Source organism: Theropithecus gelada, chromosome 1, assembly GCF_003255815.1.
Source record: "Theropithecus gelada isolate Dixy chromosome 1, Tgel_1.0, whole genome shotgun sequence".
NCBI lineage: Eukaryota > Metazoa > Chordata > Mammalia > Primates > Cercopithecidae > Theropithecus > Theropithecus gelada.
This window is the reverse complement of record NC_037668.1, coordinates 59,713,893-59,735,214: the sequence shown is the minus strand read 5'-3', so window position 1 is coordinate 59,735,214 and position 21,322 is coordinate 59,713,893. Positions and strand designations below refer to the sequence as shown.

Genomic DNA, 21,322 nt, shown 5'->3' with positions numbered 1-21,322 from the left:
ACTGCGCCAGGCCTTTCTTTCTTTTTAAAGTTAGCAGTAGTGTTAGCGCCTCAGGGCTTAAAAAAACAAAAATGCAAAAATATTGAGTGTCTCCTGCAACCCAGGCATAGGGTTAAGGACTTTAGGCAAGATTAATCTCCCCATTTCACAGATGATGAAATGGAGATTTGCTTATAACAGTCTCTGGCCAGGGACCTCGCTAAGAGATATTGGCAATATGAGGGGAAATTCCTGTGAAACTGTGATCCTTTCCTCTGAGTGACCTCCTTAACAGCTGTCCAGACGGCGTCGCTGGCTGCGCTGGCAGCTCCAGCCTGCCCCTCCTGACACTCTCACAGTCTGGCCTTCTGCTGGGCCCCGGGTCTCTCACTGGCAGAATGGAGTTTTCAGAGCTGATCCACACGGGCTAGGCCCAAGCAGAACTTCCACGGGGCCCGGAGGCGCTCCCGCTTCGCGGCTCGCTGTGCGTCACTCTCTACCACCTGCTGCTGTCACCAGGGCCCGCGTCCTCTCTGGACCTGTGGCTGCTGCTGCTGCGTAGCGTCGACTTCTTCGAGAAGCAGTGAGACGTGGCGGGGAGGGGGGGTCCCCGGAGTTGGGGAGTGCGCGGCTTGGCGGGGTAGGGGTTACGGCCGGCACAGTCGGAGCTGGCGCCCTCCTGCGTAACGCCCAATCCGGGAAACTCGTTGCCCCTCTCCTGGGAAAGGACAACGAGTCTCAGAGAGGGGCAACGAGTTTCGTTGTCCCAGGAGAGGAGCAACGAGTTTCCCGGATTGGATGTTACGCAGGAGGGCACCATCGCCCTGCGTTACGCAGGAGGACATCATCCCCTCCTTAGCGACGGACACTAAGCCTGGGCCCGTCCCTCCCCAGGGTTGCGAGTGACTCGGGCACCATCACCCTGCGCTGTAAGGACCTGCGAGTGCTGCAGCTGGAAATAGAGGGCGCGGAAGCAACGCTGGACATCGCCCCCTCCATCGAGGTGTGGCGAGGGCGCGCCCAAGCCCTTTAAGCTATCCCTGTCTCGCGTAGAGGGGAAAAAAAGGTGCTACTGTTCAAAGAGGCCCCAGAGCCGCAGCTAAATGCCAGGGGGATGCAGGGTGGTCTGGGGTACTTGGAGAGGCCGAAGCTGAAGCTACAGGACTGAGGGACTGGAAAGGGCGTAGGCGAGACGATTCCCCTCAGAGCCCCTGACTTCCTTCTCCGAGCGCTGTCCTCCCTGGAATCCGTCATCACCTCCTTCCCTTTATTCTACCGTCCCAAGGGCCTGAGATTGGGCGACTCCTGGCTCTTCCTTCCGCCCGAACGCTACTACAAGAGAGTAGCTCGCGAAGTGAGGCGGTCGTGGGGGCCCGGTGAGGTGGAAGCGCCGGGCCTGGAAGAGGCGCGGGGACAGGGCACTCCCTGGGTGCCCTAGACCTGGCCTCTCTCCTCCCTGCTCCGCAGACCAACGCGTGGCGGCTGAGCGAGGTGAACGGGGACTTCAGCTTGTGCCCCAGATACCCCCGTGCCGTGATCGTGCCACACGTGGTGGACGATGATGCCCTGGCACGCAGCGCCCGATTCGGTCAGGGAGGTCGCTTCCCGGTGCTCAGCTACCCCCTGCTCCCAGCGGCACCGTGAGCGCGCCCTTCCCATGCTCCGCCCCTAGGCGGCCGTGTCCTTTCTGGGCCTTTTCTTTTAGGCCTGGCCAATTCGCGGCCTGGCCGCTGCCCCAGCTCCTGCTCCATTCTGGTCCCGCCCCTCTCCCGCCTTTTCGCAGGGGAGAGTATCACCATTCTCTGGCCCCGCCCCTGACGGTTCTGGGCCCCGCGAAGCTTAGTCCCTTCTTTGTCAAGCCAGGACCCGCCCACGGCCTATTCATAGGGTCCCAAACCACTTTGGCCACAACACCCCCAGACTGGTCCGAAGCCTCCTGAGTTCGCCCTGGTCTCTCTACTCCAGCCTGTCGGTGTGCAGACCTGGCCTAGGGGCCCTCTAAGCCTGGGGGGTCACTTCCAGAGCTGAGTCCGGTCCGCAGGTTCTGCTACGCTCCAGTCAGCCCCTGACCGTTCCCCAGAAGCGGCGCTGCGAGAAGGACCAGGAGCTGCTGCGAACTGTGCTGGCGGGGGCTCGTCCGTGGGCGCCGGGCTTCATCATGGACACGCTCTCGGCCCAGGCAGCGAAACAGGCCCACGTGACTGGCGGAGGCACGGAGGCCAAGGCCGCTTACCCTGGCTGGTAACGGTTACACGGGTCCCTGGAGAGGTAAGGAGCCTCCCACCCTCTCCCAGGCCCTCTCCTGTAGGGCTCTGTGAATGTACGTGTGTGTCAGTGTGTGTTGGGGTGGTGGGGGTCCTCCAGGAACCCTGAAAGTCTTTCCTGGTGTCATCCCTCCACATGGGCAACCCGACTTGCACACCACCACTGAGACAGCGCCTTACTCTCTAGGCACCCCAGCTTTGCCTGGGAAGAAAAAGCACCTCTTTACATTAAACTGAAATTTGTCTTCCCGGAACAACCTCCCTGCACACACGCACCCCCTCCCTGAGGGCTGCACCTGCACAGATGGGATCTGTGTCCTCTGTCTCCAGGTGATGGCAGTGCCAAGAAGAGGTCCTGAGGGAGTTTTGTGTTTTGAGGAGAGTAGACTGCTTCCCTATCCAAAATACAAAGCTGTGTTTATTTATTTATTTACCCAGCACTGAGCAACAGGGGCTGCCACGGTGGCCAGCTCAGACATGACAGAGCTCAGCGGAGAATGGACAATCAGGCTTCCCTGAGATGAGCAGCAGCACAGAGGAGGTGCCCCTCTCTTACTACAATGACTTCAGGTAATCAGAGGTTTCCCTGAGAATAGGATGCTTTAGCTGAGTCCCGAAAATGGAGGAGTGAGCCAGAAGAAGAAAGAAAGACCCTGCATGGAGGGAACTGCAAGTGTCCAGGTGCGGTGACAGCCTGGTCATTTGTCCTATTTGGGGAACTGCCAAGTACAGTAGTTCCCCTTTATCCTCGGGAAGTGTGTTCCAAGATCCCCAGTGAAAGCCTGAAGCCTCAGATAGTACCAAACCCTACAGACACTATGTTTTTCCATACCTATGAAAAAGTTTAATTTATTTTATTATTTTTATTTATTTTATTTTATTGAGACAGAGTCTCGCTCTGTTGCCCAGGCTGGAGTGCGGTGGTGCTGTCTTGGCTCACTGCAACCTCCACCTCCCAGGTTCAAGTGATTCTCCTGCCTCAGCCTCCCAAATAGCCAGGATTACAGGCACCTACCACCATGCCCAGCTAATTTTTTTAATCTTATTTTATTTTATCATAATAATTATTTTTTAAGATGGAGTCTCACTCTGTTACCCAGGCTGGAGTGCAGTAGCGTGATCTTGGCTCTCTGCAACCTCCATTTCCTGAGTTCAAATGACTCTCCCACCTCAGCCTCCTAAGTAGCTGGAACTATAGGCACATGCCACCACGCCTGGCTAATTTTCTTTTTTGTATTTATTTTATTTTATTATTATTATTATTATTATTATTATTTTTTTGAGACGGAGTCTTGCTGTCACCCAGGCTGGAGTGTAGTGGCGCAATCTTGGCTCACTGCAAGCTCTGCCCCCTGGGTTCACGCCATTCTCCTGCCTCAGCCTCCCGTGTAGCTGGGACTACAGGCGCCCGCCACCACACCCGGCTAATTTTTTTTTTTTTGTATTTTTAGTAGAGATGGGGTTTCACCATGTTAGCCAGGATGGTCTCAATCTCCTGACCTCATGATCCGCCCGCCTCGGCCTCCCAAAGTGCTGGGATTACAGGTGTGAGCCACCGCACTCGGCCATTATTATTATTTTTTAAGACAGAGTCTCCCTCTGTTGCCCAGGCTGGAGTGCGATGGTGCAATCTCAGCTCCCTGCAACCTATGCCTCCCAGATTCAAGCAATTCTCATACCTCAGCCTCCCAAGTAGCTGGGACTACAGGAGCCTGCCACCATGCCTGGCTAATTTTTTTGTATTTTATTATTATTATTATTTTATTATATTATTATTATTATTATTGTTATTTTTGTATTTTAGCAGCGATGGGGTTTCATCATGTCGCTCAGGGTGGTCTTGAACTCCTGAGCTCGGGCAATCCACCTGCTTCAGCCTTCCAAAGTACTAGGATTACAGGCGTGAGCCACTGCATCCAGCCAAGTTTAATTTATATAGTAAGCACACAATAATAATAAAATAGAACAATTACAATATGCTGTAATAAAAGTTGTATAGGCCGGGTGCTGAGGTAAAAGATAGGTATTTTGGAGATTTAGAAGATTGTGGCTGGGCACGGTGACTTATGCCTGTAATCCCAGCACTTTGGCAGGCCGAGGAGGATGGATTGCTTGAGCCCAGGAGTTTAAGACCAGCCTGGGCAACATAGGGAGACACTGTCTCTATACAAAATACAAAAATTGGCTGGGTGTGGTGGCTCATGCCTGTAATCTCAGCATTTTGGGAGGCTGAGGCGGGCAGATCACCGGAGATCAGGGGTTCGAGACCAGCCTGACCAACATGGAAAAACCCATCTCTACTAAAAATACAAAATTAGCTGGGCGTGGTGGCACATGCCCGTAATCCCAGCTACTCGGGAGGCTGAGGCAGGAGAATCGCTTGAACCCGAAAGACAGGTTGCAGTGAGCTGAGATAGCGCCATTGCACTCCAGCCTAGGCAGCAAGAATGAAACTCCATCTCGAAAAAAAAAAAAAAAAAAAAATTAGCTATTTGTGGTGGTGCACACCTGTAGTCCCAGCTACTCAAGAGGCTGAGGTGGATGGCTTGAGCCTCGGAGGTGGAGGTTGCAGTGAGCCGTAATCATGTGACTGCACTCCAGCCTGGGTGAGAGCAAGATCCTGTCTCGGCCGGGCACGGTGGCTCATGCCTGTAATCCCAGCACTTTGGGAGGCCGAGGCAGGCGGATCACGAGGTCAGGAGATCGAGACCATCCTGGCGAGCACAGTGAAACCCCGTCTCTACTGAAAATACAAAAAAATTAGCCGGGCATGGTGGTGGGCGCCTGTAGTCCCAGCTTCTAGGGGGGCTGAGGCAGGAGAATGGCGTTAACCCGGGAGGCGGCGGAGCTTGCAGTGAGCGGAAATCACACAACTGCACTCCAGCCTGGGCGACAGAGAGACTCCGTATCAAAAAAAAAAAAAAAAAAAAAAAAAGATCCTGTCTCAAAATTAGCCAGGCATGGTAGAGTGCACCTGTAGCCCCAGCTACTCAACAGGCTGAGGTGGGAGATCACTTGAGCCCTGAGAGGTAGAGGCTGCAGTGAACTGTGATCACACCACTGCACTTGAGGCTGGCTGACAGAATGAGACCTTGTCTAAAAAAACAAAAACAAAACAAAACAAAAAGGCCAGGCGCAGTGGCTCACGCCTGTAATCCTGGCACTTTAGGAGGCCAAGGCGGGCGGATCACCTGAAGTCAGGAGTTCAAGACCAGCCTGGCTAACATGATAAAACCCCGCTTCTACTAAAAATATAAAAAATTAGCTAGGCATGGTGGCGCGGGCCTATAATCCCAGCTATTTGGGAGGCTGAGGCAGGAGAATCGCTTGAAACCGGGAGGTGGAGGTTGCAGTGAGCCAAGATCCCGCCATTGCACTCCCGTCTGGGCAACAAGAGCGAAACTCCAAAAAAAAAGATTGTATGAGGCCAGGCGTGGTGGGTAATCCCAGCACTTTGGGAGGCCGAGGCGGGCAGATCACAAGGTCAGGAGATCGAGATCATCCTGGCTAACATGGTGAAACCCTGCCTCTACTAAAAGTACAAAAAAAATTAGCCGGGTGTGGTGATGGACGCCTGTAGTCCCAGCTACTCGGGAGGCTGAGGCAGGAGAATTGCTTGAATCCAGGAGGCGGAGGTTGCAATGAGCTGAGATTGCACCACTGCACTCTAGTCTCGGTGACAGAGTGAGATTCCATCTCAAAAAAAAAAAAAAAAAAGTTTATATGAATGTGATCTCTTTCTCAAAATACCTTATTGTATTATACTCACCCTTCTTGTGATGATGTGAGATGCTTAAATGCCATGTGATGAGATGTGGTGAATGACATAGGCCTTGTAATGCAGCCTTAGGCTCCTATTGACCTTGAACACAAGCCCACTGCAGTAATGCCACAGTCGCTCTGATAACCAAGACAGCTACTAAGTAAGTAATGGGCAGGGAGTGTGTGCAGCATGGATATGCTGGACAAAGGGATGACTCCCATCCAGCGGGACACAGCAAGGTGACTCGAGATTTCATCACAACATTCAGAAGAGCTTACAATTTAAAACTTATGAATTGTTTATTTCTGGAATTTTCCATTTAATATTTTCAGGCCATAGTTGACCATGGGTAACTGAAACCTCAGAAAGTGAAACCATGGATGGGGTCGACTAATGTCCTTCGGTATGGTGGGAGTGTCGAGTATGAAATGGGAGTACAGATGAGGCTACAGATGAGCCTAGACTTTATCCTCAAGGTGGTGGGCAGCCACTGAAGGCTTTTAAACAGAGCTGAGAAGTCTCTGTTAGATTTTCTGGCAGGAGGTCACTGGTGACCTTGAACAGAGCAGTTTCTGGGAGGTAGGAGCAGATTCAGAATTCCGAGAGAATTGTGTTTTTCTTGTCAGACTGGGGCTCCCCAGCGAGTGCTATGTTGCTCTCATCAGACTGTGGTACATCAAGGGCGTTGTGATACTTCCAGCAAATTGGTGGTTTCCCAGGACATTCTGTGTTTCCCCAGAGGGCTATGTGACCCCTTCCAGGGAGCTTTCTCAAAGGGTCTTGAGTCTCTCCCATCAGATTGAGGAATCCTCAAGGCTAAGAAACCATTTTAGGCCAGACACGGTGGCTCACGCCTGTAATCCCAGCACTTTGGGAGGCTGAGGTGGGCGGATCACAAGGTCAGGAGTTCGAGACCATTCTGGCCAACATGGTGAAACCTAAAAATGCAAAAACTAGCTGGGCATGGTGGCGTGCACCTGTAGTCCCAGCTACTTGGGAGGGTAAGGCAGAAGAATCGCTTAAACCCGGGAGGCAGAGGTTGCAGTGAGCTGAGATCGCACCACTGCACTCCAGCCTGGAGACAGAGTGAGACTCTGTCTCAAAAAAAAAAGAAACCATTTCATGGACAGAATGAGACCCTGTCTCAAAGATTAGGAGCTCCTCTGTGGGTTGTATGTGCTGTGAGACTGGAATCCCTAAGGGGCTCTATGTCCCTTTTATCAGATAGGCTCTTTACAGGATTCTGTGTCTCCCTCATTGGTCTTGAGCACTTGCCAAGCTCTCCCCTGCAGGAGAGCTTCGTGCGCCTGGCGGAGGCCTGTGGGGACTCGGAGCAGAGCATGAACAACTGGCTGAGTCTGCTGGACAGCTGCTGCTGGCTGTAACATGTAAAGGAGGCACTGAGCACTGCCTGCCTGGCAGCCCAGGGCATGGAGAGGTAAGGCCCCCTTGACACAGAATAGGGCGGGATGGGCAGGGCTCTCAACCCCTGAATGCAAAACTGTGATTCAGTAAGCAAATATAGCCTAGAACTGGGTCCATTCTATTCCTGGCCTGGTACATGGGGCTGAAGGCACAGACAGCACCCTGCTTGTGACTTCACTGGCCTAACTCATCCTGGACCCCTTGAGCAAAACCATGACTGGATTCCAGGAACTGGTGGAGTGGGAGTGGATCCAGGAAAGTAAGCGACCACCCAACCCCAGCCTTACCCTCCATCCAGAAACCTTGCTTCCTCGTGCCCATTGCTCTGCCCCACTCCCCAGGCCGGCCACCCCTTCCAGCTGTGCTGTGCCCACTCAGCCTTCTCCCATGCCCACCCCAAGCATGAGGCACCCACCTTTCTCTTCTTCCTGGACTGCGTGTGGCAGCCAGGCCGCCAGTTCCCACTGTCATTGGAGTTTGGGGAAGGGCTACTGTTGGCGCTACTTGGGCACGCCTATGCCTCCCCTTTTGGCACCTTTCTCTGTAACAGCGAAAAGGAGAGGTAAGCTGAGGGGGTGTTGAGGTGGGTTAGGGGCAGGCAGAGGAAGGGGTTGTGTACCTGTGCCATCAGCACCTTCCTTCCTTTTTTTTTTTTTTTTCAGACGAAGTCTCGCTCTGTCGCCTGGTCTGGAGTGCAGTGGCGCGATCTGGACTCACTGCAACCTTAGCCTTCCTGGTTCTCCAGCCTCAGACCCCCGGGTGGCTGGGATTACAGGCATGCGCCATCACGTCTGGCTAATTTTTATACTTTTAGTTGAGGTGGAATTTCACTACATTGGCCAGTCTGATCTCAAACTCCTGACCTCAGGTGATCCACACACCTCAGCCTCCCAAAGTGGTGGGATTACAGGCGTGAGCCACCGTGCCCGACCAGCGGCTTACTTCCTTAGGAGCCATCTTTCTCAAATTCAAGTGAGTTTGTCTTTTAGGAAAACTGAGTGTTCTCCTTGCCCCTGTCTCCAAATCTCATACTTCCTCCTAACTTCTGCAAATCCAGAGATAAATAGGTCTAAGGCCAATCATTTAGACATACCTACTCTGTCCATAGCCAATTGCAAATGAACCCCTGCTTTGAAAACAAGGATTACAGGGGAAATTTGCTGCAAAAATAGTTTCTGGGGTTCTCTACCACTTTGCCAGGTTGATTCTTTCCAAGCAATAGAATGGAAGTTGAAAGCAGAGTCTAATAATTTGGGCTCAAATTCCAGTTTCATCACTCACCTGCTGGGTGTTCATAGCAAACCTGTTTGAGTCTCAATCTCATCAGTAGCATGAAGGGGATAAAAGTAGCCGTAATCTGGCCGGGTGCAATGGCTCACGCCTGTAATCCCAGCACTTTGGGAGGCTGAGGCAGGCGGGTCACCTGAGGTCAGGAGTTCGAGACCAGCCTGGCCAACATGGTGAAACCCCCGTCTCTACTAAAAATACAAAAAATTAGGCTGGGCACGGTGGCTCACACCTGTGATTCCCGCACTTTGGGAGGCTGAGGTGGGTGGATCACGAGGTCAAGAGATCAAGACCACCCTGGCTAACATGGTGAAACCCTGTCTCTACTAAAAATACAAAAAATTAGCCAGGCATGTTGGCACCTGCCTGAAGTCCCAGCTACTCAGGAGGCTGAGGTAGGAGAATCACTTGAACCTGGGAGTCAGAGGTTGCAGTGAGCCAAGATTGCGCCACTGCACTCCAGCCTGGGTGACAGAGCAAGACTCCGTCTCAAAACAAAACAAACAAAAAAATTACCCGAGCGTGGTGGCACACGCCTGTAATCCCAGCTACTCAGGAAGCTGAGGCAGAATTGCTTGCACCTGGGAAGCAGAGGTTGCAGTGAGCCAAGATCATGCCACTGCGTTCCAGCCTAGGCAACAGAGTGGGACTCCATTAAATAAATAAACAAATAAATAAAAGAAGTGGTATTTTTATTATTTGGTTGGCCTGTTGCATACGCTCCCAATCAGCCCCAGATGCCAGCTGTCTTATGAGACTGAGATGCGGGGAGGGTTCACTCCTTTCCAGAGTGATCAGATTTAATTATATTCTGTTGCTCAGTCTTCCTCCATACCCCATCCTGCTTCACTAACCCCACTAGTCTTGGATCATCTCTATTTACTTCCCTCTCCCCCATCCTTCATCTTTAGTCTTTCTCCTAAAATTGTCTGAGTTTGGTCCTCCCTTGCCAGAAGGCCCTCCCCCCCTCTTCATCCACACTAGTCTCTTCCATCTGGATTCTCCAGCAGCTGCCTCACTCTTCTCTGCATCTTCATTGTTATCAGTTTTCTTTCAAAAGCTCCTGGGTCCAGGCCTATCAATATTCACAGTGGGCCTTTCCCGCCTTCTTTCTTTGGCTTCTGCCGTTTTCCCCAAGTGTTGGCTGTTGCTTTGCACAGCGGGTATGCTAGGTCTGTTGAGACTCAGCTCAAACATCACATTCTTAATTAGCCTTCTCTGACACTGAGGCAAAACTAAATTGGTTTCTCCCTTTAAATAGAACTCCTTAAGAAGTAGGACTTTTGTCTTGTTCCTCTTTTATTCTAGTGCCCAGTACAAGATCTGACTGGCAATGTTTGCAAGAAAAAGGAGAAAAGGAGAGGTTATCACTGCCCCAAAGTGGCTGTCACCCTACTAACCAGGGCTGCCCACGCAGACTCCCAGAGGGCATACCTGGGGCTAGAAACTTACTCCCTGCCTTTCTGCAGATGCCCGTGTGAAGTGAGGACTCAGATGCACTCCCTGTGGTCTTGGCTCAGCCAGCCAAAAGAGCAACAAAGACTCCGGAACCCACTCTACATCCTCAATCCCTTGGCCATCCGTGGAGCCCCAGAGCCTGCGGCTGGGCAAGGTGAGCCCCACACCTTCTCCACGGGGGATTATCCCTCCGCTCAGCGTCCTGACCTGTGTTCCTCCTCCTCGGGCCTGTTTCTTCGCTGGACCCACTCACCTGAGCCTGCAGAAGCCGCATGGGGGAAGAGCGTGGCAAACAGTGACAGGAAGGGAGAAGACAGAAGCCTCTCAGCCAACTACTTCAGCCCCCACCCTAAGCACTGGCTCCTTGGACAGCCACCGAGACATTCCTGAAACCTCTGCAGGCCCCTTAGGACCTTTACACCTTGGAAGAGGATGCCTGCGACCCAGGCTGGCCAAAAGTACGGACGGTCTTAAGTTTGAGGTGTCCAAAGTATAGGGAGGTCTAAATAATAAAAGTCTCCATGATCGGCATCCCCTTGCTGGGGTGTCAGTGAAAAGGAAAGATGATAAAACAGACCCCACAAAATATCTGACCAGAAGCCATTTATTACCAAACCAATTTATTTCTTAGAGTTCAAAACCTTCTGTGAGGGCCGGGCGCGGTGGCTCAAGCCTGTAATCCCAGCACTTTGGGAGGCCGAGACGGGCGGATCACGAGGTCAGGAGATCGAGACCATCCTGGCTAACCCAGTGAAACCTCGTCTCTACTAAAAAAATACAAAAAACTAGCCGGGCGAGATGGCGGGCGCCTGTAGTCCCAGCTACTCGGGAGGCTGAGGCAGGAGAATGGCGTAAACCCGGGAGGCGGAGCTTGCAGTGAGCTGAGATCGGGCCACTGCACTCCAGCCTGGGCCACAGAGCCAGACCCCGTCTCAAAAAAAAAAAAAAAAAAAAAAAAAAACCTTCTGTGAGAATCTTCTCTGGCCCGGATGGAGATCCAGCTTATTATTATTATTATTATTTTGAGACGGAGTTTCGCTCTTGTTGCCCAGGCTGGAGTGCAATGACACGATCTCAGCTCACTGCAACCTCTGCCTCCTGGGTTCAAGTGATTCTCCTGCCTCAGCCTCCTGAGTAGCTGGGACTATAGGCGCGTGCCACCCTGCCCTGCTAATTTTTATATTTTTAGTAGAGACGGGGTTTCTTCATGCTGGTCAGGCTGGTCCCAAACTCCTGACCTCAGGTGATCCGCCCACCTTGACCTCCCAAAGTGGTGAGATTACAGGCATGAACCACCGCACCCGGCCGGAGATCCAGCTTCTCAAGCCTCAAACTCGAATTCGAAGTACTGTGGGTCGAAGTAATGGATACGGACGTAACCATCTTCACCGCCGCTGCTGTAGCTGGAAAAAGATAGCCAGGCACCAGTCAGGTGCCTACTCTAGGAGAGGCAGAGACCCAACCCGGGCTTAGCTCAGCTGCTTCACTGGGACCCTACCTCTTGCCATCAGGATGGAAAGCAACACTGTTGATAGGTCCAAAGTGACCCTTGACTCTTCCAAACTCTTCTTCAAAGGCCAAATGGAAGAACCTGGAGGTAAAGGGACACAATTAATTCACTTTCCATCTCCTTCCAAAACATTTTGAAGGTGGCGCTCCCCAAATGCAAATTGTTATATTTATTTATTTATTTATTTTGAGACGGAGTCTCGCTCTGTCGCCCAGGCTGGAGTGGAGTGGTGCAATCTCAGCTCACTGCAAGCTCCGCCTCCCAGATTCACGCCATTCTGCTGCCTTAGCCTCCTAAGTAGCTGGGACTACAGGTGCCCGCCACCATGCCCAGCTAACTTTTTTGTATTTTTAGTAGAGATGGGGTTTCACTGTGTTAGCCAGGATGGTCTTGATCTCCTGTCCTCCTGATCTGCCCGTCTCAGTCTCCCAAAGTGCTGGGATTACAGGCGTGAGCCACCGCGCCCGGCCCCATTTATTTATTTTGAGATGGAGTCTTACTCTGTCACCCAGGGTGGAGTACAGTGGCGCAATCTCAGTTCACTGGAACCTCCACCTCCTGGGTTCAAGCAATTCTCCTGCCTCAGCCTCCCGAGTGGCTGGGATTATAGACGCCTGGCTAATTTGTGTATTTTTAGTAGAGATGGGGTTTCACCATGTTGGCCAGGCTGGTCACGAACTCGGCTTCTGCTTTATTTTTTGTGATATAATTTGCATTTAAGGCCAGGCGTGGCGGCTCATGCCTGTAATCCCAGCACATTGGGAGGCCGAGGAAGGCAGATCGCTTGAGGCCAGGAGTTTGAGACCAGCCTTGCCAACATCTCTACTAAAAATACAAAAAGCAGCCAGGCACGGTGGTGTGCACCTGTAATCTGAGCTACTCAGAGGCTTAGCAGGAGGATTGCTTGAGCCCAGGAGGTTGCAGTGAGCAGAAATGGTGCCACTGCACTCCAGCCTAGGCAACAGAGTGAGACCCTGTCTCAAAAAATAATAATAAAGCAGAAAAATTGAGATAATAAGTGAATGTGAACAAAATAAGATGAAGTTGGGGGCTGTGGGCTGTGGGCTGTGGTTCACGCCTGTAATCCCAGTACTTTGGGAGGCTGAGGGCAGAGGATCACTTGCGCCCAGGAGTTCGAGGCCAGCCTGGGCAACATAGTGAGACCCTGTATCTTTATTTTTTAACTTTTTTATTATAAGGGGAAGACTGGACCCAGAAGTCTGCCTAAATTCATAGCTAATACTTACAGAGTGCCTACTACGTGCTGGGCAGTGCTTAAAGAGCTTAATAAATATTAACTGAATAATTTAATCTGCATAATTTTATGGTAAGTATATTGTCACTGTCTCATTATACAATAGAGGAAATATGGGCATAGAGAAATATAATGAAGGCCGGGCACAGTGGCTCATGCCTGTAATCCCAACACTTTGGGAGGCCAAGGTGGGCAGATTACTTAAGGCCAGGAGTTCATTCAAGACCAGCCTGGCCAACATGGTGAAACCCTGTCTCTTCTAAAAATACAAAAATTAGCCAGGTGTGTTGGTGGGTGCCTGTAATCCCAGCTACCCGGGAGGCAGAGGCAGAGATCACACCATTGCACTCCAGTCTGGGTGACAGAGCAAGATTCCGTCTCGGGGGAAAAAAAAAAAAAGGTGCACCCCATGAGATTTCAATTTGGAAGAGCTCTCTTCCTCTTTACCTGGCCTCAAACTTGCCAATCCTGGTGGAGGTTGTGGTTACATCCATGGCTTCCTGACCACCACCCAGGACCACCTGAATGGAAGAAGAAACTCTAGATGGGCCCGATGGACACCAAGTCCATTTTCTGTTTTTCTCCTGCCATATACATTTTTCACATCTCACACAGCTCAATGGGAGGATACCAAAGGTAGGGGATGATCGGACACTTCTGCCACCTCCTGCCCGCTTCCCTGGGGCTATTCATCCTTCCAGCTTTGTCACTCCTCTGGGAATCTCCTCTCTGCCTGACATCATTTCCCCCACAATGTTGTAGCCCAACTTCTGGACAAGCATCTAGAACTTGGAAGCTTCCTGAGGCTTTAGCAGGAAGGCTGGATGGGGTTCTCTTACATGGTCATAGTTGGGGGAGAGAGCAGCTGAGTTGACAGGACGTTCTGTCCGGAAAGTCTTCTGATGTTCAAGAGTTGTGGAGTCAAAAAGCTGGAGAGAGAAGGCAAGGGGGATATCTGTAGAAAGAGCCTTCCTGGGGGAAGTCGGGCAGGGTGAGCTGTGCAGCAGGAGGGAGGCAGCAGCCCTGCCAGACCCCTGCCCAGGCTCACCTTGGCTGTGTTGTCCTTGGATGCGGTCACAAACATGGTCATGTCCCTGGACAACTGGATGTCATTGATCTGCCGGGAGTGCTCCTTAACATTCACCAACACCTCTCCAGACTGGGGAAGGAGGAAGAGTGAGACCGACTGGGCCCAATCCCTACTAATCTCAGTTCCCCAGAAACCTAAGCACCCAAATGAGAAAGCTGAGATAGCATGGACTTTGTGTTTTCCTCACCCCCTCTATCTAATCAGTCACCCCTAAATATCCCTTGACTCTGTCCAGTAATGTACATCCTATGCCTGATGGCTAGTTCAGGTCCATTCTCCAAACATAACCTGCAAACGCTGTTGGAAGGAAAATCTGGCCATAGATAACCCTTTCAAGATTCCCTACTGCCTGGAGGAAAATCAAAACTCTTTTTTTTTTTTTTTTTTTGAGGCGAGTCTCGTTCTGTCGCCCAGGCTGGAGTGCAGTGGCCGGATCTCAGCTCACTGCAAGCTCTGCCTCCCGGCTTTACGCCATTCTCCTGCCTCAGCCTCCGGAGTAGCTGGGACTACAGGCGCCCACCACCTCGCCCGGCTAGTTTTTTGTATTTCTTAGTAGAGATGGGGTTTCACCGTGTTAGCCAGGATAGTCTCGATCTCCTGACCTCGTGATCCGCCCGTCTCGGCCTCCCAAAGTGCTGGGATTACAGGCTTGAGCCACCGCGCCCGGCCGAAAATCAAAACTCTTTATCTCCTCACACTTAAGGACGTTTAAAATCTATTCCCTGTCCTCTGTCCCCAAGACTGCATCCCAATGGTTCCTGAAGACTCCATACTTTCTTAACTCTGTGCCTTTGCTTTTGCTGTTCCTTTTGCCTGTGGGATGTTCTTTCCTTCCTGCTTGAAGCTCCATTTATTCTCCAGGGTTTAATGTACACACCACCTCCCTGGGACAGTGCACCTTCCACACCTGGTTGAGACTTCTACGGTGGCACAGTTCACAATCTGACTCAGGTGCTAGCTGTTTGCAAGTCCCTTCCAAGGGGGAAGGGACTGTGTCTGATTTACTTCTTTGTTCTAGGAGCTCAGCACAGGGCATTATACTCTGGTGGCAGGGAACTGCTCATTTGTGATCCTTAATTTTTTTTTTTTTTTGAGACAGGGTCTTGTTCTATCACCCAGGCTGGAGTACAGTGGCACAGTCATGGCTCACTGCAGCCTCAATCTCCCAGACTCAAGCAATCTTTCAGCCTCATCATCTTGAGTACCTGGGACCAGAGGCACGCTCCACCACACCCAGCTAATTTTTAATTTTTTTTTTTTTAGAGATAGGGTTTTCCTGTATTGCCCAAGCTGATCTCAATCCCTGGGGCTCAAGCAATCCTCCTGCTCCAGTCTCCCAAAGTGTTGGGATTCCAGGTGTGAGTCACCGCACCCGGCCTGTGATCCTTATTAACATGTCCTGAGTACTTTGTGACAAGTTTTTCAAACATGTGATATCATTTGATCCTTGAAACATTTTACAGATAAACAGGGTCAGAGAAGTTATGTAACTTGCCCAAGATCACACAGCTAAAAAGTAGTGAAATCTACATTTCAATCTCACCTCTGCTCTTTTTAAAATTTTTTATTAATTTTTTTTTAAATTTATTAGAAAATCCCAGCACTTTGAGAGGTTGAGGCGGGTCAACCTCCCAAAGTGCTGGGTCTCACTGTCACCCAGGCTGGAGTGTAGTGGTATGATCACAGCTCACTATAGCCCCAACCCCTGGGCTCAAGAGATCCTCCTGTCTTGGCCCCCAAAGGCACTGGGATTACAGATGTGAGCCACAGCATACAGCTCCACCCTTGCTCTGAACTACTGTGCTATCACCAGTGCCTGAGGCAGGTGGACCATCTGAGGTCAGGAGGTCAGGGGTTCAAGACCAGCCTGGCCACCATGGTGAAACCCCATCTCTACTAAAAATACAAAAATTACCCAGGCGTGGTGGTGGGTGCCTATATTCCCAGCTACTTGAGAGGCTGAGGCAAGAGAATGGCTTGAATCCAGGAGGCAGAGGTTGCAGTGAGCCGAGATCGTACCACTGTACTCCAGCCTGGGCAACAGGGTGAGACTCTGTCTCAAAGAAAAAAAAAATACAGGTGTGGTGGCTCATGCCTGTAATCCCAGCACTTCGGGAGGCGAAGGTGGGCGGACTGCCTGAGGTCAGGAGTTCGTGACCAGTCTGGCCAACATGGTGAAACCCCATCTCTACTAAAAATACAAAAAAAATTAGCCAGGCGTGGTGGCGTGTGCCTGTAATCCCAGCTACTCGGGAGGCTGAGGCAGGGGAATTGCTTGAACCCGGGAGGTGGAGGTTGCAGTGAGCCGAGATGGCGCCACTGCACTCCAGCCTGGGCGAGAGAAACTCCACCTTAAAAAAAAAAAAAGAATCATTCTGGTAGGCTCAGGCCCCATGTGGCCTCTTACCTTGGCACTATACTGGTTGAGCTCTCCACTCTCATGGCCAGCGATGATGCACTCCCCCAGGGGTCCCCAAACGGCACTGGTGATTTTAGAGTCGTTGCAAGGGATCTTCATGTAGGGCTCATTGTTGTCTGTGTGGAGCAGTAGATGTTAGGCCCTGGGCTCTAGAGCTGCACCCTTTACCTCAACCCCAGCCCTAATCCCAGCCCTCACCAATCTGGCTCGGATCCCGCAGGTCAAAGAAGCTCACAAAGCACTGGTAGCCCATCTGCTTGTCTGTGGAGAACATGATGATGTTGCCCCCAAAGTCAAAACCACAGGTCCGGACAGCCGAATTGGTCTTGAGAAGGGCCAGCTGCTTCCCTGGAAACAGGCAAGAGTCTGGGCTACACCATCCATTGCAATTGCAGGGAGGACATTCTAGAGAATGCCACCATCGCATCTCACTGTTTCTCTTGCTCCAGTAACCCAAACTTAGAAAGTATTTTTTCTTTTTTTTTTTCTTTTTTTAAGACAGAGTCTCGCTCTGTTTCCCAGGCTGGAGTGCACTGGCACGATCTCCGCTCACTGCAAGCTCCACCTCCTGGGTTCAAGCCATTCTCCTGCCTCAGCCTCCCAAGTAGCTGGGACTATAGGCGCCCACCACCACGCCCCGCTCATTTTTTGTATTTTTAGTAGAGACGGGGTTTTACCATGTTAGCCAGGATAGTCTCGATCTCCTGACCTCATGATCCGCCCACCCTGACGTCCCAAAGTGCTAGAATTACAGGTGTGAGCCACTGCGCCAGGCCCCCCTTTTTTTTTTTGAGACAGAGTTTTGCTCTCGTCCCATAGGCTGGAGTGCAATGGTGTGATCTCGGCTCACTGCAACCTTTCAAGCGATTCTCCTGCCTCAGCCTCCCGAGTAGTTGGGATTACAAGCACCCACCACCATGCCTGGCTCATTTTTGTATTTTTAGTAGACGGGGTTTCGCCTTGTTGGCCAGGCTGGTCTTGAACTCCTGACCTCAGGTGATCCACCCGCCTCAACCTCCTAAAGTGCTGGGATTAACAGGCGTGAGCCACCACGCCTGGCCAAGTATTTTAACTTCTTATCCAGACTCTTTCCTCAGACATCCTGCTAATGTGGTACTGCTCATACGTAGACTGCAATATATCTATCTCCCCACTCAGACTGCAATCCTCCACAGCAAAGACCTGATCTGATTTCCCTGCATGTCCCCAGTGCCCAGCATAGACCTGGCACTAAACAGAACTTAGGCTGGGCACAGTGGCTTATGCCTGTAATCCCAGCACTTTGGGAGGCTGAGGTGGATCACTTGAGGTGAGGAGTTTGAGACCAGCTTGGCCAACATGGTGAAACCCCATCTCTACTAAAAATACAAAAATTAGCCACCGGCCAGGCGCAGTGGCTCATGCCTGTAATCCCATCACTTTGGGAGGCTGAGGTGGGTGGATCACCTGAGGTCTGGAGTTTGAGACCAGCCTGGCCAACACAGTAAACCCTGTCTCTACTAAAAATACAAAAATTAGTCAGGTGTGATGGCGCATGTCTATAATCCCAGCTATTCGGGAGGCTGAGACAGGAGAATCACTTGAACTCAGGAGGCAGAGGTTGCAGTGAGCCAAGATTGTGCCACTGCACTCCAGCCTGGGTGACAGAGCGAGAGAATCCATCTCAAAAAAAAAATTAGCCAAGCATGGTAGTGTGCGTCTATAATCCCAGCTACTCAGGCTGGCTGAGACAGGAGAATCCCTTGAACCCGGGAGGCAGAGGTTGCAGTGAGCCAAGATCATGCCATTGCTCTCCAGCCTGGGCGACAGCGAGACTCTGTCTCAAAAACAAGAAAAAGAAAAAAAAAAAAAGAAAACTTAATAGGCTCCCCTGTCTTCAGTCTTAGCTCTTCCAGGGCCTCCCCCTGCTCCCTGACCTTGCTAAACTGAACAGACCCCTACTCTTGCCTGCTCAGGGACCTCCACAGCACCCCATATTCTATGGAACAAAGCCAAGCTCCTGAGTGTGGCATTCAAGACCTGTTCTGGCCTTAGCCTGACTCTCCAGCTTCATCTTTTCCATGACTGTGTATTTCACCCCCCTACCCCCACCCCACCAAGAAGCAGGAATTGCAGCCAGATCAGATGACTTGGACACAACAGTCTCCACACTTTCACTCCTGCATGTGCCAAAGTGATGACGTCTTTCCTCATCCTTTAAGCCCCAGCTCATATGACATTTACCTTGGGAAACCTTCCCAGGCTGCTCCCATCCCCACTCTAGGGAGCCAGTTCTGGGCTCTGGCCTCCCATAGTAATCTACGCTTCCTCTACCATGGTGTGTATCTTACTGTAAGACTTCTTTTCTCATCTGTCTTTCTTGTCTCTTATTCCCTAGCCTGGAAACTATCTATGGATTTCATCTCTATTTTCCTAGGACCTGTTGCTAAAAAAGTGAATGAACCTAGCTTACCTGTTTCACAGTCCCAGAGACGACAGCTGTTGTCAGCTGAGCCAGTGAGGACATGCTTGGTGTCCCCTGAAGAGTTGTTAAGAAACATGACGAAGTTCACCTGAGCCCTTGTCCTCTGGGGGAGGCCAAGTGAGTCATCTCCCTGTTCAGCCCCAAAGAGCCTTTCTTCCCCTCTTACCTCCTTATCCAGAACTGGAACTTGTCCTAAATGTTTCCCCAGCCAGTGAAGAGACCAGGGAATAGGAGGTATTGTTCTCTAGGCCCTCAACAACACCCCCAACTCCCAACTTCCAACCTAGCTTCTCCATTGCTGACAGACCCTAGCAGCATGGACTCAGAGCCAAAACAAGGATACAGTCAGCGTCCACACACCACACAGCTCCGGTATGGCCCATGTAGGTGCCCAGCCTCTCACCATTCACAGAGTACCATACATTGACGATCTGGAAAAGTCAAACCACAGGATAGTAAGAGCGATGCTTCCTACTTTACCCCAGGAACCCTCAGCAGCCTGTAGCCAGGCTGATTCTGCCCTCTTCTCTTCATTTCTTGGGAAACAGCAGGGAGCTGATAAAAAGACCAACTCCTGGATTCTCCTCCCTTTCTGAAGGTAAGCAACAGAGGAGTCAGGCGGCTTGTAAAAGCATCCTCATTTGTTAGCTCCAGCTCTCCTGGGACTCCCAGTGGCTCCAAAGAATAAAAGGCCAAGTTGAGCTCCAGTCCAGAAAAACAGTATCTCTGATGTCTTATCCAAGTGGGAGCAGTTGATAGTAGGGAAGTCTGGGTTCCAGTGCCTGCTCTGCCACTGTCTCACTGTACGATCTCAAATACAGTGCTTCTCTCCTTTGAAGTTCAGTTTTCTCATCTTGAAAATGGCCAGGCTGGGTGTGGTAGCTCACGCCTGTAATCCTAGCACTTTGGGAGGCTGAGGCAGGCGGATCACCTGAGGTCAGGGGTTCAAGACCAGCCTGGCCAACATGGTGAAACCCTGTCTCTACTAAAAATACAAAAAGTTAGCCGGGCGTGGTGGCACGAGCCTGTAGTCCCAGCTACTCAGGAGGCTGAGGCAGGAGAATCGCTTGAACCTGGGAGGCAGAGGCTGCAGTGAGCCGCGATTGCACCACTGCACTCCAGCCTGTGTGACAGAGCGAGACTCCGTACCCCAAAAAATAAAATAAAATTTTAAAAAGGCAGTATCATGAGGGACTGTTTTGCATTGAGTAGCAGGATGGGATTGACTTAAAATGAGACTAGAGACAGCCTCATTAAGTCCCCTGTGTCTGAATAACACAGCCTGCACTATCCTGGTAGAAAAATTAGATTATCCCTAAAGGCCGCATCCCATTATATGGGCAAGCTGACCCTCATCCTTACCCCTTTCCACAGTGGTCTCTTGCTTTTCTTTTCTTTTTTTTTTTTGAGACAGAGTCTGGCTCTGTTGTCCAGGCTGGAGCGCAGTGGCGCCATCTCGGCTCACTGCAGCCTCCGCCTCCCGGGTTCACGCCATTCTCCTGCCTCAGCCTCCCGTGTAGCTGGGACTACAGGCACCCACCACCACGCTCGACTAATTTTTTGTACTTTTAGTAGAGACGGGGTTTCACCGTGTTAGCCAGGATGGTCTCGATCTCCTGACCTCGTGATCCGCCCGCCTCACCTTCCCAAAGTGCTGGGATTACAGGCTTGAGTCACCCCGCTCGGCAACTGTCTCTTGCTTTTCTTGGAGTGCAGTGGCACGATCTCAGCTCACCGGGCTCCAGCGATCCTCTCGTTTCAGACTCCGAAGCAGCTGAGGCCACAGGCGCGAGCCACCACATCAGGCTAATTTTTTGTGTGTAGAGATGGGTCTTACTATGTTGCTCAAGCTGGTCTCCAACTCCTGGGCTCAAGCGATCCTCCCACCTCGGCCTCTCAAAGTGCTGGGATTACAGGCGTGAGCCACCGCAGTCGGCCAATCGAGTTCTTCCCTACCTTTCCCAGTAGAATACTTTCGCCAACCTACCCCCGGGATGGCCTCTCCCTACTTCTCAGAATGGGCCGTTCTTTGGTTCCCCGCTAACGGCAAAACTGGCATGTCCACCCATCGTCCTGGCAGAAGGATCTCTCCCCTCCCGGACCCCCTCCGCATGGTCCCGCCCGCCCTCCAGCCGACGCTCACAGGGTCCTTGGCCACAGTAAAGAGGAGGTCTCCTTCGCGGTTATACTTAATCTGCGTAATGGACCGCTCATGGCCCTGCAGTAGGATCGGCTTCTGTGGGGACAAGATGGTAACGTCAGTGCTCGGAATTGGGCCCTGGCCTCAGCCCAGGACCCCCACTGCAATACCCATAACTCTGAAACTCACCATCCCGGCGGTGACGCGAGGAAGTCCGCAACGTGAGTAGGACCGGAAAACGCTTTGGGTCCACTTCCGGATTATGGGT

At 51.5% G+C, this 21,322-nt stretch overlaps 1 protein-coding gene and 1 pseudogene across 2 annotated transcripts; one reads left to right on the top strand and one right to left on the bottom strand.

Annotated features, from left to right (window-relative positions):
• On the top strand, positions 1–10,706 carry LOC112623305 (annotated as a pseudogene). The gene is made up of 12 exons (XR_003119118.1): positions 1–562; positions 874–982; position 1,100; positions 1,209–1,333; positions 1,447–1,619; positions 2,021–2,247; positions 6,746–6,748; positions 7,286–7,459; positions 7,560–7,682; positions 7,769–7,993; positions 10,188–10,330; positions 10,375–10,706. The product of XR_003119118.1 is annotated as a myotubularin-related protein 9-like (transcript).
• Positions 10,707–10,762: 56 nt separating this feature from the next.
• On the bottom strand, positions 10,763–21,312 carry EIF3I (eukaryotic translation initiation factor 3 subunit I). The gene is made up of 12 exons (XM_025383674.1): positions 21,244–21,312; positions 21,058–21,150; positions 19,258–19,345; positions 18,903–18,968; positions 16,649–16,798; positions 16,439–16,566; positions 13,990–14,100; positions 13,781–13,870; positions 13,389–13,462; positions 11,675–11,767; positions 11,139–11,579; positions 10,763–10,817 (listed from the first exon to the last, which is right to left on the bottom strand). The coding sequence occupies exons 1-11, from the start codon at positions 21,244–21,246 to the stop codon at positions 11,498–11,500; spliced, it is 978 nt and encodes a 325-aa protein (XP_025239459.1). The 5' UTR covers positions 21,247–21,312; the 3' UTR covers positions 10,763–10,817; positions 11,139–11,497.
• Between the last annotated feature and the right edge of the window lie 10 nt (positions 21,313–21,322).